This window comes from Felis catus, chromosome B2 (assembly GCF_018350175.1).
Source record: "Felis catus isolate Fca126 chromosome B2, F.catus_Fca126_mat1.0, whole genome shotgun sequence".
Taxonomy (NCBI): Eukaryota; Metazoa; Chordata; class Mammalia; order Carnivora; family Felidae; genus Felis; species Felis catus.
The window spans coordinates 35,467,584-35,490,358 of record NC_058372.1 but is presented as its reverse complement, the minus strand read 5'-3'; the positions used below and the strand labels follow the sequence as shown (position 1 = coordinate 35,490,358).

The 22,775-nt window shown below is 52.1% G+C and overlaps 1 protein-coding gene across 3 annotated transcripts in view; it reads right to left on the bottom strand.

Annotated features, from left to right (window-relative positions):
• FGD2 (FYVE, RhoGEF and PH domain containing 2) overlaps positions 1-18,003 on the bottom strand; it is a 30,856-nt gene extending 12,853 nt beyond the window's left edge. For all 3 annotated transcript variants that reach the window (XM_019830532.2, XM_003986073.5, XM_006931662.4), the window contains exons 1-11: positions 17,756-18,003; positions 14,276-14,507; positions 12,434-12,514; positions 11,136-11,284; positions 9,289-9,445; positions 8,935-9,073; positions 8,102-8,160; positions 7,717-7,863; positions 6,946-7,038; positions 287-366; positions 172-202 (exon numbers count right to left, since the gene is read on the bottom strand). In XM_019830532.2, coding sequence (XP_019686091.2) covers positions 172-202; positions 287-366; positions 6,946-7,038; positions 7,717-7,863; positions 8,102-8,160; positions 8,935-9,073; positions 9,289-9,445; positions 11,136-11,284; positions 12,434-12,514; positions 14,276-14,507; positions 17,756-17,823 — 1,236 coding nt within the window. In that variant the 5' untranslated portion in view covers positions 17,824-18,003. The remainder of the gene's footprint in view (positions 1-171; positions 203-286; positions 367-6,945; positions 7,039-7,716; positions 7,864-8,101; positions 8,161-8,934; positions 9,074-9,288; positions 9,446-11,135; positions 11,285-12,433; positions 12,515-14,275; positions 14,508-17,755) is intronic.
• Positions 18,004-22,775: the final 4,772 nt, after the last annotated feature.

The window sequence follows — 22,775 nt, the reverse complement described above, 5'->3', positions numbered from 1 at the left end:
GCATGCGCGCGCGCATGCGCGCGCGCGCGCGCGCGCGCACACACACACACACACACACACACACATCTGCCCCCCCCCCCATGAACGTGTACACGCACACCCCACCCTCCCCCTCAGCCTGGGTGGGTAGTGTGGGGTCAGAATCCTAGGGGCCCTGGATCGTTCTGATACCTGCATCCAGGAAATCATTTCCTCCTGGGACCTGCTCGGAAAGTGAACGCGGTGTTGAGAGGAGCCCCTCCCAGTTTTCCCGCCGGGCCCATCCCCCCACCCCCTCCCCGCCTACCGCGCTTGTAGCTCCAAGGTGCGCTGCTTCCCGGACACCAGGAAGGAGTGGGGGAACTCCGCATCGGTCAGCTCCCGCACCTGCTCGGCATTGGGAGAGAGAGGATTCGCTCAGGTTTGTCAGCCCCTGCCCCCCAGACACCGCGGCGTGGATGGAGGCGGATTGTGCCCAAGGGACGGTTCAAAATCGAGGGTCGGGCATCGCAACCTTGTCCAAGGCCTCCCTACACCCGCGGAACCAAGCAAAGGCACCCGCAGCCAGGCTGCACTCTGAGAACACGGGGTGTCAAGGCTCCTGGAATTTTAGCCGCGGCTAAGTTGGCCCAGCGTGAGGTAGGAGTGACAGTTCCTCACAAGGGACTCGCCAGAAACGCAAATTGGGTCATAAATTGGGTTTGGGGACACAGCTTTTTCAAGAGCAAACCTAAAGCCTAGAACAAGACCCTCTACCCCACACAGTGAAGGAAGACATTGGTTGCCCAATTCATAGAACCCAACAGACCCCCCACTTCTACTGCCTTTCCCTGTCCCCTTGTCCCAGAACCCCACAGGTCCAAGGTCATTGTGAAGGCTGCCAGTCAGACAGCGCTGACTATGTGCCGGCCGCTGAGCTCAGGGCTTCTCCAGACCTGTTCCCTTTTTATTCACACAACTGCTGAACCCACTGATCCACCCTAGCACTCTACACGCCTCTCGAGGACAGCGACAGGCAGCGAGAGTCTTGCATAGCTGAATCTGGTCAGGCCTCTAGGCTCTCTGCCAGTTTACAGGAAATATGGGGGACCGCGGGACCCGTTGATGACACCACAGGGGTGCAGTCGGCAAAATCCAGACTGCGCAAAACGCTCCCAGGGAATGCGCTGGTTTCTTCAATTAACAAAGGAGAAAAAAGAGGAAAGGGATGTGTAATGGATTAGAAGCGATGTAAGAAACGTATCACAAACGATTCACACAGATCGGCTGTGAGAAGACATTTATGAGACAGTCAAGGGAAACCAAAGGATCTTAATATTATTAAATAATTATTATTCATTTGCCAGATGTGATAACAGTACCGTTGTCACCTTTTATGGCAAAAAAAAAAAAAAAAAGACAGTCCTTTCTCTTTCAGACACGTACTGTGTTTATAGGTGAAATGATTATGCATCTGAGATTTGCTCTTAAATAATCCAGTGGAAAGCGGATTAGGAAGGAGACTCCTGAGGAAACAAGGCTGGTTTGGGGTTGACAACTGTTGAAACCGGGTGATGAGCGTACAGGGGTTCATTGTACTACTTTCTTGGCTCAAAAATGCCTGTAATAGGAACTTAAAGAAAATCTTCACAGCAATCTTGGGAGAGAGAGAGATGTTATCACCCTCCTTTAGGAGATATGGAGATGGAGACTCAGAGAGGGCAAGAGACCTGCCTGAGCTCACACGGCAGAATGAGGATTCAAATTCAGGTTCTGGGCCCCCAAGGGGCAAGAACATCTATTTCCACGCCACTCCCAGAGTCTTACAAGCACAGACCTCTTCCAGGCAGTGTGGAGAGAGCGAGTCACAAAGGGAAACTAAGACATAGACAGGAGCCCTAGTGTGGCAGAACTTTGTTGTTCCACTGACACTCGAGACTCTCTGCTGGCTCCCAGCCATGTGGTGACCAGGCTTTTGCCCACTTTCAGGGTGGCCCGCCGCATCCCGGGGAACAGTGACCCTGGGTACATCCTGCCCCACGTTAGGTCTCCTTCACCTTCAGGCCCACAGAATCAGTCTGTTCCCTCTAGGAGGGGCCTGATGCGGTTTGGACTCAAACTCTTGGCAATGGGGAGGCCCCGAAGGTTTATACCTGGAGCAGCTGTTGGAGGGGTGTCGGAGAAAGCCCCTCCCGCAGCTGCGTGCAAGGGGACGAGGGGCCTGCCTGCACCTGGGAAGAGAGAACGTTTCTCCCTGGGGGACAATATCGGGAAATCTGGCAAGACTCCATGACTAATGGAGAGAGAGCGGGGGGGGGGGGGGGGAAGAGAAATCTAAGGTTTGGGATCCAGAGCTAAAAAGAAATATGATGCTTTTAGTAGAAAAAGGGGAACCGAGGGGAGCTCCTGGCCTGAGACTCCAGGATCCCCTCTGCAGAGGGGCAGGATGGAAGCTTCTGGAGGCCAGTTCCCAGGCTCTGCTGTGTCCAGTGTCAACCACTCCCCAGGTCTGGGCCGGTTCAGGCCCCTGCTAACCCCTACGGTGCCTTTGTGCTAATTAGAAAAAGACACCCCTTCTTCAAAACGCTTTACTGACATCTGTTGGCAAACTGGCATAATGTTGAGGTTTTGTTGGAACAAGTCGCTTGACTGCCATCTGCCGGACAATAAGAATTGTAACGAAAGGGGCACCTGAGTGGCTCGGTCAGTTGAGCCCCAGACTCTCGATTTCGGCTCAGGTTATGATCCTGAGGTTTGTGAGATCGAGCTCTGCGCTGGCAGCGTTTGGCCTGCTTAGGATTTTCTCTCTCTCTCCCTCTATCTCTGTCACTCCCTCCCCCCTCTCCCTCTCAAAAATAAATAAATAAAAACTTAGAAGTAAGAACTGTAAATAGACAATCCAGATGAGATTTGCTCATTCTTAGGGGAGGCATGCTGGTGCAGTGCCCAACCTGCACAGTTGTACATGGAGACTCTGGGTATGTGTGTGCCTTTATCCCTTCCTTCTCCCCAGGCTGGCCTCGTGCAGGACAGCACAACATTAGGACCAACTCAGACCTTGGGGAGAATCAGCTGGTGAGAACTAGGCCTCCCCAATATCCAGAAGGGAGGAGGCGAGGGGGTCATACATAGACTGGTGGGAACCATCATGGTGATCGAAGGCCAGAACTGCCTTTAGACTTCAGACTCAGAAAATGGTTCCTGCACAGAAGTGGACAGGCGGATAGCTCTGTGCCCGCCCTGCCTGAGCCATTCAAGAGAAGGTGCTGTGTGGCCAATGGAACATCAGACACACTGTGCAGGGAACGTACTCGGTGGGACTGGTAGGCACCAGGAACCCGGCACATACTGACCCCTCAACACATTCTCTAAGGGTCTGATGTTCTCAGTCCTCTCTCCGTGTATATTCTCTTTATGACGCTGTTTTGGCCTCTCTATTTCTTGGCTTTTCTCTCTGTCAATCTCTGCCTCTCTTTTTCTATGCCTGGGTCTCTACCAGCCCTGAGACAAGGCCGCCTGCCTCCACTTCTGTCCGTCTGTTATTCTCCTTAAACATGCCTTTCTCAGTCTCCCTCACCCAGGCTCCCAGACATACAAGCCTGCACACACCCCCCGGCCTCTGGGACATTCTGAAGACTGAGGAAGGGAAGCTGGAAGACAGGGAGTGGGCTGGAATGCCCACAGGCTGCCCAGGTCCCTCTGCTGGCTTTCATTACCCTCTCAGGCTGCACTCACTTCCAGGCCCCTTGACTGGGCCCCAAATGCCAGGCAAGCCTAGTCGGGAGCAAGGGCAAGGCCCTCCTGCTGAGGGCTCTCTGAGGCCCAGGCGTTCCCCAGAGGACGGAGGGTCCTGGCTCAACTCCTACCTGAACCTCCCTCCTAGGACAGGTCCTGGGAGAGGACAGGGAGGTGGTGATAGGGCTAAGAGATGGAGAAATGGAAGGGTACCAGGACAGGCCGGACCTGACCTCTGCTTCTCCCAGCCCCAGCCCTCAGGGCACTCCGGGACTCAGGCGTGATCAGAGAGGAGTTGTCAAGAAGGTTCCCCCCACCACTTACTCCACTATGCCTGCGATTCAGCATAAGTTTGCCCCTCTGAGTTGAAGCCTTAACAGGAGACAGTCCAGTACGGTGATTCGGTACAGGGGCTCTGGCCGCGGCTATACCTGGTTTGATCGCTCAGACCAGGATTTGCTGTGTGACCCCCAAGCAAAATATAACCTTTCTGGGCCTTGGTTTTCTTTTCAAAGGCTTTTAATTTTTTTTTAGAGCCGTTGTAGGTTCACAGCAAAATTGAGAGAAAGATACAGAGATTTCCCACATACCCCCTGCGCCCCCACACACAGAGCCTCTCCATTATCAACACCCCCACCAGAGCGGCACATGTGTTAGAACTGATGAACCTACGCTGACACAGCACTGTCACCCAAAGCCCATAGTTTCCATTAGGATTTACTCTTGGTGTAGTCCCTTCTGTGGGTTTGGACAAATATGTAGTGGCATGTATCATATTGTATCATACAAAGTAATTTTTCACTGCCCTTAAAATCCTCTGTGCTCCACCTACTTATCCTTTCCTTTCCACCCCTGGAAACCACTGATCTTTTGTCTTTTCCAGAATGTCACGTAGCCTTTTCAATCTGGCTTCTTTCACTTGGCAAAATGCATTTAAGCTTCTTGCACGTCTTTTCATGGCCTGAGAGCTTATTTCTTTTTATCACTGAATAATATTCCATTGTCTAGATGGACCATGGTTTATTCCTTAATTTTTTTTTAAATGGGATTAACTACAGATATACTCACACGCAGTCTCGTACGTAGTTAATTCATTGGTAGGGATTCGCCGAAAACGATCTAAAGGTCCCTCAGCGGTGGGTTGGCTGAACCAACAAATTCCAGTACTTTCCACACACTGGGATACTCTGTGGCTACACGGAGGGTGAGGAAGCTGGTATCTTACTCACGTGCAGCAGTCACCAGAGTTAGCAGTTAGTTAAAAAAGCAAAGTGCAGGGGACGCCTGGCTGGCTCAGTCGGTTGAGCATCCGACTTCGGCTCACGTCATGCTCTCTCGGTCAGTGAGTTCGAGCCCCACGTCGGGCTCTGTGCCGACAGCTCAGAGCCCAGAGTCTTATTTGGATTCTGTCTCCCTCTCTCTCTGCCCCTGCCCCTCCCCTGCTCATGCTCTGTTCTCTCTGTCTCTTAAAAATGAACAAATGTTAAAAAAAAAAAAAAAAAAGCGAAGTGCAGGACGGTGTCTATGAAAAACAGTTTCACTGGTTATGCGAAACAAAAGTGAAAAAGCAGTAATAAACATGTTATTAGTTTGTGTAGGTAACAACTGCCTCTGGGAGGCCTCATAAGAAGCAAAGGCTATCTAGGGGCGCCTGGGCGGCTCAGTCGGTTAAGCGTCCGACTCTTGATTTCGGCTCGGGTCATGATCTCACGGTTCCAGAGATAGAGCCCCGTGTCAGGCTGTGTGCTGACAGCATAGAGCCTGCTTAGGATTCTCTCTCCCTCTCTCTCCCCCTCCCCCACTCGTGCCCACACACACTCTCCCTCTCCCAATAAATAAACATTAAAACATTTTTATATAAAATTTTTAGATAAAAAAAAGAAGGAAAGACTGTCTCTAGGAAGGGGGACTAGAGGATGGAGTGGGGAGGAGACTTTTCACTGTATATATTTTTTATATTTGATTTTGGAATATGTATTATCTTTTAAAAAAAATTTTTTTTAATGTTTATTTTATTGTTGAGAGAAAGAGACAGCATGAGTAGGGGAGGGGCAGAGAGAGAGGGAGGCACAGAATCCGAAGCAGGCTCCAGGCTCCGACCTGTCAGCACAGAGCCCGGCACGGGGCTCGAACTCACGAGCTGTGAGATCACGACCTGAGCTGAAATCGGACACTCAACTGAGTGGGCCACCCAGATACCCCTGTATTATCTTTAAAAAAAAAAATTTTTTTTTAATTTTTTTTTTTTTAACATTTATTTATTTTTGAGACAGAGAGAGACAGAGCATGAACAGGGGAGGGTCAGAGAGAGGGAGACACAGAATCTGAAACAGGCTCCAGGCTCTGAGCTGTCAGCACAGAGCCCGATGCGGGGCTCGAACTCACGGACCATGAGATCGTGACCTGAGCCGAAGTCGGACGCTTAACCGACCGAGCCACCCACGCGCCCCCCAAAAAAAAAAAAAATTTTAACGATCTTTTTTTTTTTTTTTTTGAGATGGGGGGAGGAGCAGAGGGAAAGGGAGAGAGAAAAGCTCAAGCAGGCTCCGTGCCCAGCGCTGAGCCCGACACGGAGTCCGGCACTTAACCAACTGAGCCACCCGGGGGCCCCTGGAATTTGGGTTATCTATATTTTTAAGTAACAAAAGTGTGATTTTTAAAAGGAAAAATCAAAATTGCAAGGGAAAATAACAGTCCCTACACTGCAGGGATCCCGGGAGAATCTGATGGGATGATGCAGTGCCCAAGCCACGGGGCAATGTTATGGGCTGCCCTCCTCGCTCATTTGTGGCCACCTCTGATGGGGACATGACACGATCCAGCAGCTGAGCTGACAGTGTAGACCCTTACAACTCCAAATCTGGCCTGCGGACGTGCAGCAAAAGCATCACCCGGGGGTGATGCCGAATCCTGGGCCCTGCCCCGGACCTGCTAAATCCGGACCTGCATTTTAACAACACTCCCAGGGGACTCATGCATGTATTAAAGTTTTCAAAGCACTGTTGTAGAGGGTAGGGAAAGCAGAGCGAGGCCAGGACGGGGTGGGGGGCACTGTCCCAAAGAGTGGGCCAGGCCTACGGGAGCCCACAGGGGAGACCTCCAACCCCAAACTTTTCCACCTCCACGGTGGCCCAGGACCTACCAGATTAGGGTTCCTGGGTTGAGAACGCAGCGTGGTCCCTCCTGCTATTCCCCACACTCAATCCACCTCTGGGATGAAGCCTGACAGTGGTTGGGGTGCCTCTCACTCACCTTCATCCCGGCCACGTCGATGCGGGTCCTCACCTGGAAGTGGGCGCCCACCTGGATGACCTTGGGCACACAGTACAGCAGCATGTTGTTGAACTGCAGGAGACACAAACCGTGAGCGCGTGCGCAGTGGCGGGGCAGGAAGGGTGGTAGGGCGGGGCTTCCCTGGGGGTGGGCGGGGCACCACTGTGGCTCCCTCTCCTCTCGCCACACTCTGGGCTACTCACGGGAGTCACAGGTGTGATGATGAAGGGGTGGTCTGGCCCCTAATCCACCTAGGACTGTCACTGAAGGGCCACCATATCTGTGGGCATCAAACTCACAAGGACTTTCTAATGGGGGCTCAGGGTGGCAAGGGCTCCCTCCTCCAGACCTCCGGGCAGGACCAGTTTCCAGATTTGCAGGAGACCCCCTGGCTTCTTCAGTGCAAATCTGGGCAGTTCTTAACAGTAACCTAATTCCTTCCTGCTATACATTCCCTAGAGCACAGAGTAACACCTCAGAGTTGGGAGCCAAACAGTCTGGGTTCAAAATCTGACTCTGTTGCTTCCCAGGGCCTGTCTGGGAAACCCCTCAGTCGGAAATCCCTGAGGCCTAGAGGCAGCAAGGGACCTGTCCCAAATCACCTGGATGCCAAATCAGGGAAGGACAGAGAGGCGGGCTCTTCCCTGTTTTTCCTGAGGTGCCAGGTAGACACCAGGCAGGCAGGACCTGGGGCAGTGTGGCCCTAGGACTTCCCTCCCCATGCAGGATGGGCCCCCCAGCATCCCCTACCAAGAAAAGGTAGCGCTCCATGGGGTCACTGCGGCGAAAGGAGATCTTGAGGACAGGGCCTTCACGGAGCAACGTGTTGGAGGGGTCTACTATGTCGTCCTCGAGGCCCAGGCGCTGGTACACTTCCCACAGGTCCTGTAGCCGCTCCTGGGACAGGGGGTGTACCCTCAGCCAAAGCCGGGCAGGGCCCACCTGCTTCTGGAAGGTCTGCCTTGTGTGGACAGGGACGGGATGTGAAGGGGAGGACAGCAGCGGGCCAGGTGTCATGGGGTAGGATCAGGGGATGAGCAGATAGAGACCTGGGTGGGCTGGGGGAGGCTGAGAGCTGCAGGGAGGAGGTACAGGGCCCCACGCCCACCCCTGCCCACGAGGGCCGGCAGCTCACCATCTCAGTGATGGCTGAGTTGGAGTGCTGAGCGGCTGAGAAGATCATGTCGAGCGCTTCTGAAGGGGGACGCAGGGCCAGCGTTATCTCCTGAAAATTTGGGGCTGGGGGCTGAGGCAGGAAGTCCTAGAGGCTTAACAAAGTGGCCTAGGGGGGCTGCCATGAGTAACCACAGGAGCAGCCTTGACTGTGTAGCCTGGCACATGAGGTGTTTGGATCATGGGGGCCATTTCCCACCCAGAGTGGAGAGACTGGACGCCACTGAAGACAGGGCTTAGGCGTCTGTGACTCTCATTGCTGGCCAAACCAAGCCAGACCCAGAGGGTGCTTTGGAAAGACCATGGGTTTTGGCATAATACAGGCATAGCTTCAGATGCCACCCCTGGGGGCGCCTGGGTGACTCGGTTGGTTGAGCGTCCAACTTTGGCTCAGGTCATGATCTCACGGTTTGTGGGTTTGGGCCCCGCGTTGGGCTCTGTGCTGATGGCTTGGAGCCTGGAGCCTGCTTTGGATTCTGTGTCTTGCTTTCTCTCTCTGCCCCACCCCTGCTGGTGCTCTTTCTCTCTCTGTCTCAAAAATAAATAAAAAACATTAAAAATTTTTTTTAAAAAATGCCACCCCTGCCCCTTTCTGGCTGTGTGACCTTGGGCAAGTCACTGGATCTCTCTTGGCCTGATGTCTACCAAAAAAAGGTTAATGGTAGAGATAGTGTCTAAGAAGTGCCTGAGAGCTGATAGTCATTCCAAGCATGTTAGCAGGTGTTCAATAAATAAATGGGAGTCGCTCAGGCCTCCCCAGCTCCCTGGATTTCTGGGGGGGAGGGGTGTCCTCACTCTGAGCATCTGCCCGGTCTGGGGCCTGGGCTGGCAGCTTCTGGATGTATTCCTTGAGCAGCAGCTCGTAGCGTGGGATTCTCTGCACAGGTTCCAGCATGTGGTGCTGCAGAGTCAGGCTGCCGGAGGCCTCGCTGCTCTTGGGGAAGAGATGGGGAGAGGAAGAGTGGAGGCGAGAACAGAGGAGGGGGGTGCAGGCTGCCCCAAGGGCCACGGGCGTGGGCAGGGCAGGCTGATGCCGGAGCATGTGCAAACAGCTGAGCCTGGAGGTGGCCAGAGTCACTCAGGGAGACTGAGCCCGTGCACACTGGGGGTGGCAATGCAGGCTCTGTCCCGCCCCTCACCCAACCTCACCTGGATGCGGGTGATCACCTCCTGGAAGGGTGCAGACTTGTCAGTCCAGGTGGCCAGAAGCTCGGCGGCTCGCTCAAAGTTCTTGACATACTCACTGTACATCTTCAGGAACGGGGCCAGTTTCTGGATCACGTCGCCGATGCGGGGGGTGGCTGTCCTGCAAGAGGGCCACCTAGGTACTGCCTTCAGCCTGAGGACCTCCTCTCTTGACTTCAGGCAGGGTCAGGTTAGGCCAGGCTCTCTGAACTCCCCATAACAGTCTTTCCACTGCACCTCTGGGTGTAGGCATTCGCCCAAACGTGTACGGTCCAACCTCCCTTAGACCTTGAGCCCTGGAGGGCAGATGCTATTCTCTTCCACCCCAAAGACCCAGCGTAGTGTTGGGCCCACAACACGTATCCAGTAACCACTCAAGGCCCCCGACGTGACAGCAGCGAGGGCCACGTGCTAAGCACTGCTCAAAACATGCCACATGTCTCATCTCATTTCACTCTGCAACAGATGGTCACTGGTCCATCTTAGAGATGAAGAAATTGAGGCTCAGGAGACAAGAACGGATCCAGGGTCATCCTGTGGTAAGGCCCGAAGGTCAGCCCAGGGACCCTTACAGCAGAGCAGTGAGGGGCCGCGATCTGGAGCTGGCCTCCCTGAGTTTGATTCCTAACCGTTCCATTTACTCTAGCTGTGTGTTCTTGGACAGGCCACCTACCCTCACTGTGCCTTCCTTTTCCCACTGGAAAAAAATGGGAATGATGCTAGGCATAGGGTTGTCTTTAAAAACAAAAAAAACCCACAGGGGCTCCTGGGTGGCTCAGTAGGTTAAGCGTCTGACTTCGGCTCAGGTCATGATCTCGCGGTTTGTGGATTTGGGCCACGCATCGGGCTCTGTGCTGACAGCTCAGAGCCTGGAGCCTGCTTCGGATTCTAGGTCTCTCTCTCTCTCTCTCTCTCTCTCTCTCTCAAAAATAAAATAAACATTAAAAAAAATTAAAAAAAAAAAACCACCACACACAAACCAACATTTTATTGTGAAAAACGTCAAGCAACCATAAACTAAAAAGAACATAATAATGAACCCCTATGTATCCATCACTGGATTTAACAGTTACGGACATTCCTCTCTGAAGAATTTTTTTTTTAATTTTTTTTAAATGTTTTATTTATTTTTGAGACAGAGAGAGACCATGAATGGGGCAGGGGCAGAGAGAGAGGGAGACACAGAATCGGAAGCAGGCTCCAGGTTCTGAGCCATCAGCCCGGAGCCCAACGCGGGGCTCGAACTCACGGACCGCGAGATCGTGACCTGAGCTGAAGTCGGACGCTTAACCAACTGAGCCACCCAGGCGCCCCTCTGCTGAAGAATTTTAAAAGACATGCCAGACGTCATGGCATTGCTTCGGCAAAATGTATACAGTGAGTAATTTCATCACCAAACGCTACAATGGTCACCTCTGAAAACGAAGACAGTTTCTTGCGTAACCATGATCACATAGCGGGCTGATTTGCAAATTAGAGGAGTAATAGTAACATTAATAGGTGTGAAGCCCAAGGCCGGGCATGTAGGAAGCCCTCAGTCAGCGAGGGCTATTTCCACTGCCTCCTAAGTCACTCAGCCTAGCAAGGACCTGATCTATCCCCTTCCCCAGAACACACACACACACACACACACACAGCCCCTCAGCACTCATCTGTCCAAGCCCTTTACTCTGAGGACAGACACAGACCGAGCCCAGAGGAGGAGACTGCCATGGCCACGCAGCAAGGCCAAACCTCGTGCCCCAGGGGCTGCACCCTGACCTGGCTGGGGCAGCGGTCAGGGGGCCTCAGGGCTCCGTGGGGGACCTCACCAGTCGTCCAGCCGCCACTGCAGCTCCGGGAGGAAGAACTGCGCGTGGAACTGGTAGATGGAGGAGATGTTGGAGAAGATGAGCCTCACCACGTCCTCGGGGAAGGCCTTGCTGCTGCGGGCCTCCCTCAGCAGCTCCTGGAAGAACACCTGGAACGGCCACTGCGGTCACTGGGCCTGTGGCAGAGAAGAGCCACCCACACAGCAGCCCAGGGGGAGACAAGCACAGCCCAGGGGCTTTAGGGCACCCCCCCCCCGCCTAGGTTACTGAATGCTTTCACCTCTTCAGTCTCCCATCATCCTCGAAACAACCTCAGGAAGAGATAGGGAGGGTTGTATTGTGGCCATTTTACAGATGGGCAAATGAAGGCCTCCAGACTCAGACACACTTGGTCAGAGAGGTTGGCAGCTGGTGAGTGTCAGAGATGGGTCCATCTTGCATCTGTCAAGATCTTGAACTTCGCCACGCTAAAGATCCTGCTCCTGGGGCGCCTGGGTGGCTCAGTCAGTCGAGCGTCTGACTCTTGACTTCAGCTGAGGTCACGGTCTCACGGTTCGTGAGCTTGAGCCCCACATCCGGCTCTGCGCTGATAGCACGGAGCTTGCCTGGGATCCTTTCTCCTCCCCCCTCTTTCTACCCCTCCCCCCCTTGCACTCTATCTTTCTCAAAATAAGTTTAAAAAAAGTAAAAAAAAAAAAAAAAAGATCCTCCTCCTGATTTCCAAATATTTAACCCTCTTAAGAAAGGGTGAAGGGGGGCGCCTGGGTGGCTCAGTCGGTTAAGCGTCCGACTTCGGCTCAGGTCACGATCTCACAGTTCGTGAGTTCGAGCCCCGCGTCGGGCTCTGTGCTGACAGCTCAGAGCCTGGAGCCTGCTTCACATTCCGTGTCTCCCTCTCTCTCTGCCCCTTCCCTGCTCATGCTGTGTCTCTCTCTGTCTCAAAAATAAATAAACATTAAAAAAAAATTAAAAAAAAAAGAAAGAAAGGGTGAAGGGATAATAACGGTGAGGGTGTCGAGCATTGGGGTGACAGATGAGGCATGGGGACTGGAAGGATGTGTGCACTCTGCTACACATGAGGCCAGCCCCAGCGCTGGGGGTGAAATGGCAAGTGGCATTAATGCTACTTTCTGATTTCTGCCCTAACTTCGGCCAACGGGGACTGAACGCCCTAGAATCAAATCCCAGGCCCTACCTCTCAGTTCTGGTGAGGTGTACAGAAGGCAGAGCAGGGGCGGGGTGAGGAGACCTGGGTGCTGGGGCTCAGGGCAGGATGAGGTGGTATTCTGGCCACTGACCTGGTCTAGCAGATGGAGGCGTGCCACATAGGCCTTCTCTGTCTCCAGTAGTTCCTGGACGATTCTCTTTTCCTCTGGCATCTGTGGGGGAGGGGGGACCGGGGGGGGGGGTTTGAACAGGAGGAGAAGGAGAGACACAGTTTTTGGTCTCCTCTGTTGGGGACCCCAGTGTAGTCTCCAAAGATGCCCCAGTGAGTGCCCACCTCCCGACACTCATGGCCTCCCACAATGCATCTGGGCCGGCGCTGGGATCGCTTTAACAAAGGATGGGGCAGGAGTGAGGTTGTGCCAGTTCTGGGTCTAAGGCTTAAGAGGCCTGGAAGCTTCTTGGGAGCCATGAACCACCACTTCTGGAGGTCTGGCTGATAGAGAGGCCACATTGAGGCCCAGAGACTACATAGAGAGAGCCAAAGGCCCAGCAATGCCAGCACCGCAGCTGAATCCAGCCTTCCACTGTCCCTGCCCAGGCACCAGGCTTGAGAGTTGAGCTATCTTGGGCATTCCAGCCCCGGCCACCATCAGACCGCAGCCACGTGAGAGACCCTCTTATGCACTGAATTGTGCTCCCCTCCCTAAATCCATATGTTGAAGCCATAACTGCTAATATGACTGTATTTGGAGATAAGGCCTTTGAGGAGATAATCATGGTTAAATAAAGTCATAAGGGTGAGGTCCTAATCCAATTGGATTAGGTGTCCTTATAAGAGGAGGGACAGACACTAGGAGACTATGTGCATGAGGACACAGTGAGAAGATGGCCGTCTATAAGCCAAGGCGAGAGGCTTTGCCAGAAACCAACCCTGCTAGCACCTTGGTTTGGGACTTCCAGTCTCCAGAATCGCAAGGAAATATATTTCTGTTAAGTCACCCAGTCTGTGGTATTTTGTCGGCCCAACCTGACTAAGACAAACCCCAAGTGAGACCAATAGAAAAACCATCCATACGTTCTGGTCAATCCACAAAACTGTGAGAAATAATAAATCGTATTCGGCCACCACATTTTGGGGTGCTTGTTACACAGCAACTGGTAACCGCAACATACTACTGTGATCACCATTCCCATTTTATAAAGGAGGAAACAGGCACAAAGAAGCTACAGTGCTTTGCCCAAGGTCACACAGGAAGCAGAAGAGCTGGGGTGTGATCACTGGCAGTCTGGCTCCCGGGGGACACAGTACCACGCAGCCTAGCCCTTGAACTCCACAGACAAGGAAGCTGAAATGCAGTAAAGGGAGGTGACCTGTCCAGGATCAGTCTAAGGGTAGGATCAGCACTAATCTCTATCTCTAGTTGGGATTATTGCCTCTTGTGGTGGGTAAACTGAGGCCACTCCAGGGAAGGATGCCAGGTTCACACAAGCTGTGTGGCCTTGGACAAGTTTTTAAGCTGTCTGAGTTTTATGGGGCTATTTGTTTTTTTCTTTTAGAGACAGAGAGTTGGGAGGGGGGTAGAGAGAGAGAGAATCTTAAGCAGGCTCTACTATGCTCAGCTTGGAGCCCGATGCAGGGCTCGATCCCACGACGCTGGGACATGACCTGAGCCAAAGTCAAGAATTGGATGCTCATCTGACTGAGCCACCCAGGCACCCTTAAGCCATCTGAGTTTCAATGTCTTTGCCTAAAAAACTCCTACGGTGAAGGGAATGTGAAACAATGGAACAATGGGGTGAACTGTAGGCATGTAATCAAAGGCTGTTAAGGGAGTAGAATCTAGCTTTCAACTGATTTCTGGTGACATAAGACGCCTGCTTGGAGAAGTGCTGGTTTGGGCTGGGAGAGAATTTGCAGGGAGGTCCGTGGAGGGGTCCCCCAGCTCCCCACATCCGCTCCAGCCCTCAGGCACCTGCGTCCCTGGCCCAGGGTGGATCTCGGGCTGGCAAGATTTCCTCCAGGCTCCACTGGACAGCTTGTTCTTCAGGGAGTTCAGGTACCTCCTGCTGACTGTCCTGGGCTCAGACCCCTGGCTCTCCCCAACGTGGGACTCCTTCCATGGTTCTGCAGGCGGGGTAAGGCTGTACCCGGGGAGGTGACGTTCAGCCTCCAGTTTGGAGACTTTGATTGCTGCTCCTGGAGTCCTGAAATGGAACAGAACAGATCTGAGAGTTTCCTGTCTGCAAAGTAGGAAGAAGACTAGCACTTCCCTGGTCAGGGATTTAGGAGTGATCAATGCACATCACAGGTGTGAAGAGGCCCCTGAGTGCCTGGCACTCAGGAGGAGTTTGCTAAGTAAAACATCCACTTCCTTTCCAACATCTTCTTGGAGGGAACTCCAGTTTTCAAAATGAGTCAGCGTAGACTCGTTTTGTTTTCTGGGAAACTACATACTTCCCTGTTTAAAATGCCAGGAGGAACCCCTCTTTCTGCATATAGTGTTTTTTAGGTGGCCACAGGTCACCCTCACTTGTTACACCTCGTGTCTGTTTTAATGTTAAGTCTCTGCAGTAGGAAAGGCCCTAAAATCTTAGGAGAGAAGGAGGGAGCCATGGAACACTCTGAAGGGAGGGCAGGACTGCTAAAGCTGGGACTTTGCCATGGGAGCCGTGCCTTCCACACCTCTAGTGGGTGGGTGGAGGGTGGGGGGAAGCCAGTCTGGCAGCAATTCCCTGTTCCTCCCGGGATGGGCCTTTGAAGGGTATCTTTGAGTGCAGGGTCTACAGGCCAGCTAAAGTATTTAGTAACCTTCACTGAGTTATAGCCCACGGTTTGGGTTGTGCTCATTCCCTTTAGTATGGAAAGGCTTGCGGTGAGACAGCTAGTCTGGGCAATGGAGGACCAGACAGGTACAAAATCTCCAAAACTCTGAGACAGGTTTTCATTACCCCAGCTTTGCAGCTCAGGAAACTGAGGTACAGAGAGTAACTTGCAGCATAAGTAACTTGCAGCGAGGGGGTGGCAAAGGTGGAGTTCAGATCAGGCATCTGATCCCTAAACTGCCCCTCCCCATCTGGGTCGAGAAGAAACAGGTCCAGCGGGTCAACATGTCTGCCCCAAGTCACTCAGCTAGCTGGTGGCAGAGAGGATTGGAACCCGGTCCCCAGTGGCTCCTCATGGGCTCCTCCACCCTTCTCTGGCACCTCAGTGCCTGGTTCCTCAACCCGCGGAAACAGCTGGGCCTCAGGCTTTCTGTTCTACATTTGGTTTCGGCTTTTGCATTTCCCTTGCATTTCAGCACTTGCATTTCCCTCCAAGTGCGCCAGGCCAGCTTCGTTTCCTCTTCCCCCCTCAGTTTCAGATCAGCTAAGGGGCTGGAAGACCTCACAAGAAAGCCAAAGCCAAGGCTGCTGGCACAGGGCCTCTCACATGATAAGAGGTGACTCTCACCCAGCAGACAAGGCCTCCTCTGACCCCATTCTGGTCTGAGGGCTGCCTCCTCTTGCCTGGTGTGGCCTGGGCACAACACACCTGCTGAGGGTCTCCACTGAGCGTGCCCGGCATGTTGAGTGAGGTGGTGCTCTCTCCCCACACAGAAGGGAGCAGGGGGTGGGGGTGGGGGTCCAGGAAGGCGGTGCCTGGAGCTGTCCTTGGTGCTGAACAGAACGTGCTTGGCAAAGGACTCTGGGAGAGTCAGGGTAAGGTCCCTGGCTCAGGAAGCTGAATTGCCCTTCTAGGTCCACATCTAGGCCACATCCACCTTGAAGGCCACAGAAGTCTTCGTCTGCTCTGAGTGCCCTCAGCACTCAGAATCTAGGCTTCACTCAGGATATCTATTGTCTATGACTTGGCATCATAGTAATTTCATGAGCTTGGCATCCAAAGACGAAAATCATCCCAGCAGGGATCAGTCTTTCGGCTCCTGTGTCTGCTACACTTCCTGTGTGATGCTGTGTTGTACCAACCACACCCCCTTCAGGACTGAGGAGCTCTTCTCCCCAGTTGTTGGTGGTATGCTGGCCGACTGGGAATTGCCCTCCCTAGAAGACAACCGCCTCATCTCAGGTCAAGTCCACATCCAATGACTAGCCCATGTGGAGGTATAAAGACCCATCCCTTTGCCTCAGTTAAAACGACTTGAGGGACATCTCAGCTTCAGAGCAACTTGGAACAGCCTGAGGCCTCTATTTCAAGTGCACACAGTTCAACTTCTCCCTATGCTGTATCCCTCGCCCCAACAGGTGTTATTCCCAAAACTATCCCCAGAAGCAAATTTCTATCTTAGAGTCTATTTCCAGAGGGACCTACAACAATCCCTCGCACAGTCCTGGGCTTAAGGAATGCCGGCAGAGTAGACTAATGTCACACACAGACACACTCACAGACACACACACCATCATCACCACTGCTGCCAGGGCCTCCAATGACCTCCACACATCTGGCCCAGTTGTTTTTTTTTTTTTTTTCCTTCAAATGGAAGCCCCTACCCATGAACTTAAAGCTTTTTAAGCCCCCTTGCCTCTCTGTGCACCCATTGTCTCATCTATAAGATGGGAATAGAAACAGAACTACTCTCAGGAGGCTGTTAGATAATTAAATGAATTAAGTAACAAAAATCACATAGAAAAATGCCCCAAAGGTAGGCTGATGATACATCCTGGTTTGCCTGATACAGGCTCAGCTTTTCCTATTGCCCTCTCCCTTCTGCCAAAAAAATTGAATGGCATCCACTTTCAGTTTTAATTGTACCCTGAGTTGAATGATAAATTATATGGTTGTCCTACTTATAAGGAGTAAGTGCTTGATAAGTATTAGCTATTATTTCCAATGGGTGGAGTCCTGCAGCCCAAACACTGGTCCGCCCACGCTCGCTCATAACTACACACATCTGGACTCTCCCCAGCGTATCAATATACGCACTCTTGGGGCGCCTGGGTGGCTCAGTTGGATAAACATTTGACTCTTGGTTTCGGCTCAGATCATGATCTCACAGTTCGTGAGATCAAGCCCCGGGTCAGTCTTGGTGCTCACAGCACAGAGCCTGCTTGGGATTCTCTCGGTCTCTCTATTTCTGCCCCTACCCCATTTGCATGCACGTGTGCTCTCTCTCTCTCTCTCTCTCTCTGTCTCAAAATAAGTAAATAAACATTAAAAAATATACACACACGCTCTCACTGCTGTCCAGTTCCTAGTGCCCAATGACACTGCCTGATGCTGTGACGAACCCAGGCACTGCCCAGACAGGAGGAGGTGTCCAGGAAGGGCCCAGAGAGAGAACTGCTTGCTGTGAGGCCCCACGGCAGTCCTGGCCCTGATCCTCAGCCTGAAGACTGGCAGAACATGTGCTCCAGGGCCTGGCAGTGGGCAGAGGGGGGCCCAGGGTGGGCAGAGGAGCTAAAGGGAGGCCACCAGTCCGCCCTGGCGACCCTTCCCACCCCCCTCCACCCCATACCTGCTGTTCTCAAACACAGTCACCAGACTGGACACAGATGCCAGCTTGTCCTTACTCTCTTGCTCCATTCTGCAGACCTCCAGGGTGGTCCTCAACTACCCCTGAAGCAGAGAAGGTGGCCTCCAACGGCACCCTCAGCCACCCCCACCCGGGGTCACAGATGGGCTAAGGCATCCTGGAATGTGCTCCAGAGGGCTCAGGAGGCCTGCTCCCAGCTTCAGAGTAAGAAGGAGGAAGTGGTCGCAGAGCCACAGCCCCAAAGGGGAAAGGCCCTTGCTTCCTCTAGAGGGAGGAGCCCACTCAGGCCCCGCCCACCCACCCGGGGTCTGACCTTTCACTCCTGTAGACCCCATTCCAGAGGCCACCCCCAGGGGGCAGTGGGGTCCAGAGGTAGTTTCTGGAGCCAGCCCTTGGCTGAGCTTGGCCGACCACACTTTCTCATAAGGCCCAATGGATTTTACTTGGGGCTTTCTCAGCAGTTTCTTTTCTGCATCTGACCTGCTCACTGCCGTGAGGAAACAGCTTTTTTTTTTTTTTTTAATTAAAAATAGATCACAAACCTGTTAAGGGCTAGCAGGGAGGGGTACAGTGCTGTTCTCACCTCTCTACTGGGTCTCAGTCTTTTAATGACTGCTGTCTCCACCTCCTTGCCCCAGGGGAGCGAGGCTTCCTCCCTGAAACTCAGATAATAACAGCTAACTCAGGCACTCTTTAGTGCTGTACAAGTATTTTCTCATTTAATCCCACAATAGCCTTATGAGGTAGGTCCTACTACTATCCCTATTGTACAGAAAACAAAAACAAAAACAAAAAACAAACCCTGAGGATCAGAGAGATTAAGTAACTTGCCCAAAGTCACCCAGTAAGAACGCAAAAGAAGTCAGATTTCCAAAGCAAAGATGAGTGGCCTACAGTTCCAGCAAAGATTTGGTTGAGAACCCGGATGATCGCGTTCTTGCCGTGTCCTCCTCAGACTTCCCTGTCTTAGCATGCTGGGTCGTTTCTGCCTGATGCCTCGTCTACCATCTGGGCTCCCAGCCCTTCCACAACAAATGCCCATCGCCTGCATTCCCCTTCTTCAAGCCTTACTGGCCCTCCAAGCCTCTCCCACCGGGTTCTAGCCTCGCTGGTCCCGAACCAGGGCTCTCCATCAAGACTTGTCTTTGTCCTGGAGTGTGGGGACAGAGCCTCAGTCATCTTGATATCTGAAGTGACTGGCACACCTTCACACTCCAGCACCTGTAAACCCCTGGGGCCTCACACACCCGACTGCTTCACTAGCTCAGAGCAATTTCTTCTAGCAATTTCTTTGGCTCCTCCCTAACTTCGATAACCCTCTTCGCTTTTTGTGTTTACTTTTTATTATGGAGAATTTAGAACACATACAAAAGTAGACAAATATAATGCATTCCCAAAACCCATAACCCAGACCCAACAACCATCATCAACTCATGGCTAATACTGCTTCATCTACGGCCACATTCACTACCCCTTATCATTTTGAAACAAATCCCAGAGGTCAGATGATTGTACCCATAAATATTTTGGTGTGCATCTAAAAGATAAGGAGATTTTATATACGTATATGTGTGTATGTTGTGTGTGTGTATATATTTTATATATATAAATATAAAATAAATATAAAACATTTATATATATAAATTATATACTCACATAGGGTAATATTATTCTACATATGCATACATACATATATATGTTATATACATGTACATGTATATATATATATATAAAATAATATTACCATTATCATACCCCGAGAGATATTTACTAATAATTCTCCAATATAACCAAATACCTAGTCAACATTCAAAGTGCCAATTCTTCATAAATGTCATCTGCTACAGACTGAATTGTGTCCCCCCCCTAAAATTCATCTATTAAGCCTTAGCCCAGCATGCATCTGTATAGGGGATATAGGGCTTTTAGGAAGTAATTAAGCTTAAATGAGGTCAGAAAAGTAAGGTCCTTATAAGGATTGGTCGCCTGAGGCTCCAGGATGGCTCAGTCCATTTAGCCTGCAGCTCTTGATTTCAGCTCAGGTCATGATCCCAGGATTGTGGGATTGAGTCCAGAGTCGGGTTCCATGCTGAGAATGGAGCCTGCTTGGGATTTTCTCTCCCTCTCTCTCTCTCTCTCTCTCTCTCTCTCTCTCTGTCTCTCTCTCCCTCTGCCCCTCTCCCCAGCTCACTTTCTCTCTCTAAAATAAAACTTAAAAATTTAAAAAAAAATGAGGGGTGCTTGGGTGGCTCAGTTGGTTAAGCGTCCGACTTCAGCTCAGGTCATGATCTCACGGTCCGTGAGTTCGAGCCCCGCATCGGACTCTGTGCTGACAGCTTGGAGCCTGGAGCCTGCTTCAGATTCTGTGTCTCCCTCTCTCTCTGTCCCTCCCCCATTCATGCTCTGTCTCTCTGTCAAAAATAAACATTAAAAGGGGCGCCTGGGTGGCTCAGTTGGTTGGGTGTCCGACTTTAGCTCAGGTCATGATCTCGCGGTCTGTGAGTTCGAGCCCCACGTGGGGCTCTGTGCTGACAGCTCAGAGCCTGGAGCCTGCTTGGGATTCTGTGTCTCTTTCTCTCTCTGCCCCTTCCCTGATTGCGTGTGCTCTCTCTCTCTCTTGCTCTCAAAAATAAATAAACATTAAAAAAAAAAGATAAAAAAATAAACATTAAAAAAAAACTTGACTGTTTATTTTTTTTTCAACATTTATTTATTTTTGGGGCAGAGAGAGACAGAGCATGAACGGGGGAGGGGCAGAGAGAGAGGGAGACAAAGAATCGGAAACAGGCTCCAGGCTCTGAGCCATCAGCCCAGAGCCCGACGCGGGGCTCGAACTCACGGACCGCGAGATCGTGACCTGGCTGAAGTCGGACGCTTAACCGACTGCGCCACCCAGGCGCTCCAAAACTTGACTGTTTAAAAAAAAAAAAAAAGGATGGGTGGCCTTAGAAGAAGAATAGGAACAATCTCTTCATGCCCACCTCTCCCCCCACCCCACATTCCCTCTGAGGGGAGGCCACGTGGAGATAAGTGGCCACCTGCAAACCAGGGAAAGAGACCTCACCGGAAAAGGAAACCTGCCAGTGCCTCGATCTAGGATTTCCAACCTCCAGAACTGTGAGAAATAAATTTGTATTGTTTTTAAGCCTCTCTGGCTGGGGTATCTTGTTACGGCAGCCTGCGTAGACTGATCCATCAGCATTTTTTTAAAATTAGAATCCAGGGGGCGCCTGGGTGGCTCAGTCGGTTAAGCGTCCGACTTCGGCTCAGGTCACGATCTTGGTCTGTGAGTTCGAGCCCCGCGTCAGGCTCTGGGCTGGTGGCTCAGAGCCTGGAGCCTGTTTCCGATTCTGTGTCTCCCTCTCTCTCTGCCCCTCCCCCGTTCATGCTCTGTCTCTCTCTGTCTCAAAAATAAGTAAACGTTAAAAAAAAAAATTTTTTAAATTAGAATCCAGGGGCACCTGGCTGGCTCAGTCGGTAGAGCATGTGACTTTTGATCTCAGGGGGCATGAGTTTGAGCCCTGTGTTGGGGGTAGAGATTACTGAAAAAAATAAAAAGAAGGGGCGCCTGGGTGGCTCGGTCGGTTAAGCGTCCGACTTTGGCTCAGGTCATGATCTCACGGTCCGTGAGTTCGAGCCCCGTGTCGGGCTCTGTGCTGACAGCTCAGAGCCTGGAGCCTGCTTCCGATTCTGTGTCTCCCTCTCTCTCTGCCCCTCCCCCGTTCATGCTCTGTCTCTCTCTGTCTCAAAAATAAGTAAACGTTAAAAAAAAAAAAAAAATTTTAAATTAGAATCCAGGGGCACCTGGCTGGCTCAGTCGGTAGAGCATGTGACTTTTGATCTCAGGGGGCATGAGTTTGAGCCCTGTGTTGGGGGTAGAGATTACTGAAAAAAATAAAAAGAAGGGGCGCCTGGGTGGCTCGGTCGGTTAAGCGTCCGACTTTGGCTCAGGTCATGATCTCACGGTCCGTGAGTTCGAGCCCCGTGTCGGGCTCTGTGCTGACAGCTCAGAGCCTGGAGCCTGTTTCAGATTCTGTGTCTCCCTCTCTCTTTGCCCCTCCCCTGTTCATGCTCTGTCTCTCTATGTCTCAAAAATAAATAAACGTTAAAAAATTTTAAAAAAAAAAAGAAAAAGAAAAATCAGGATCCAAATAACGTCCACATGTTACAATTATTAACTCTCCACCCACAGGTTTGTTCCGTTCTTTTCGTGTTCCCGCACAATACAGTTAAGAGGACACTGAGTTGCTGGCCCAACAGGTCCCATGGTCAGGACTTTGCCAATTGCAGGGCTGATTTCCTGGATTTCCTGTCCATGGTTGTTAGAGCTGGGGACTTGATCAGATTCATCCTTGAATGCCACTTTTCCTGGATGTCCTCCCAGGTCTGGGGAGGCTTCTCTCCTTGATGCTCCTCTCCCCTCAACTGCCCGGTGCCCAGCTTCCTCCCCTGCCTCCCACCAGACTATACACTGGCTCCCTGCAGGCAGGGCCCGGGGACACGCACTGCCTGTCTGATCCCCAGCCCAGCCGGGCGTCCAGAACATAGTGGGGCCTCAGAAGCCATATGGAATGGACAAATGTTACACCCTGAGCCCAGAAGCTTATCTCAGCCCTCAGCTGCCAGTGCCTTGGGCTTCTAGAGCAGAGTCTAGACCCAAAGAGCAAGATGTGCCCCTCACACGGGCCAGGAGAGGGCACAGGGGCACCTGCAGGAGGCCACCTAGTAGCTCAACTCTGAACATGGCACAGGTACCCTCAGAGCTGCATCAGCCCAGGAAGGAGAGCCAAGATGCCCACGGCCAAAATAATCTTCCGGGGCCCTGCCTCCTCGGTCCCCCCACTTCAGCCCCTCACTGTGCTGCCAGCCTTTCTGCCTGACTTGCTTCTTGCCTGCAGGCATCCCCCCCGAGGCTCAGCACACACCCCCTCCATCAGTTCAGTGGGCTCGCCACAGACCACCAGCTTGTCTAGCTCCTGGGACAGGTGTGTGGTTGGCTCCA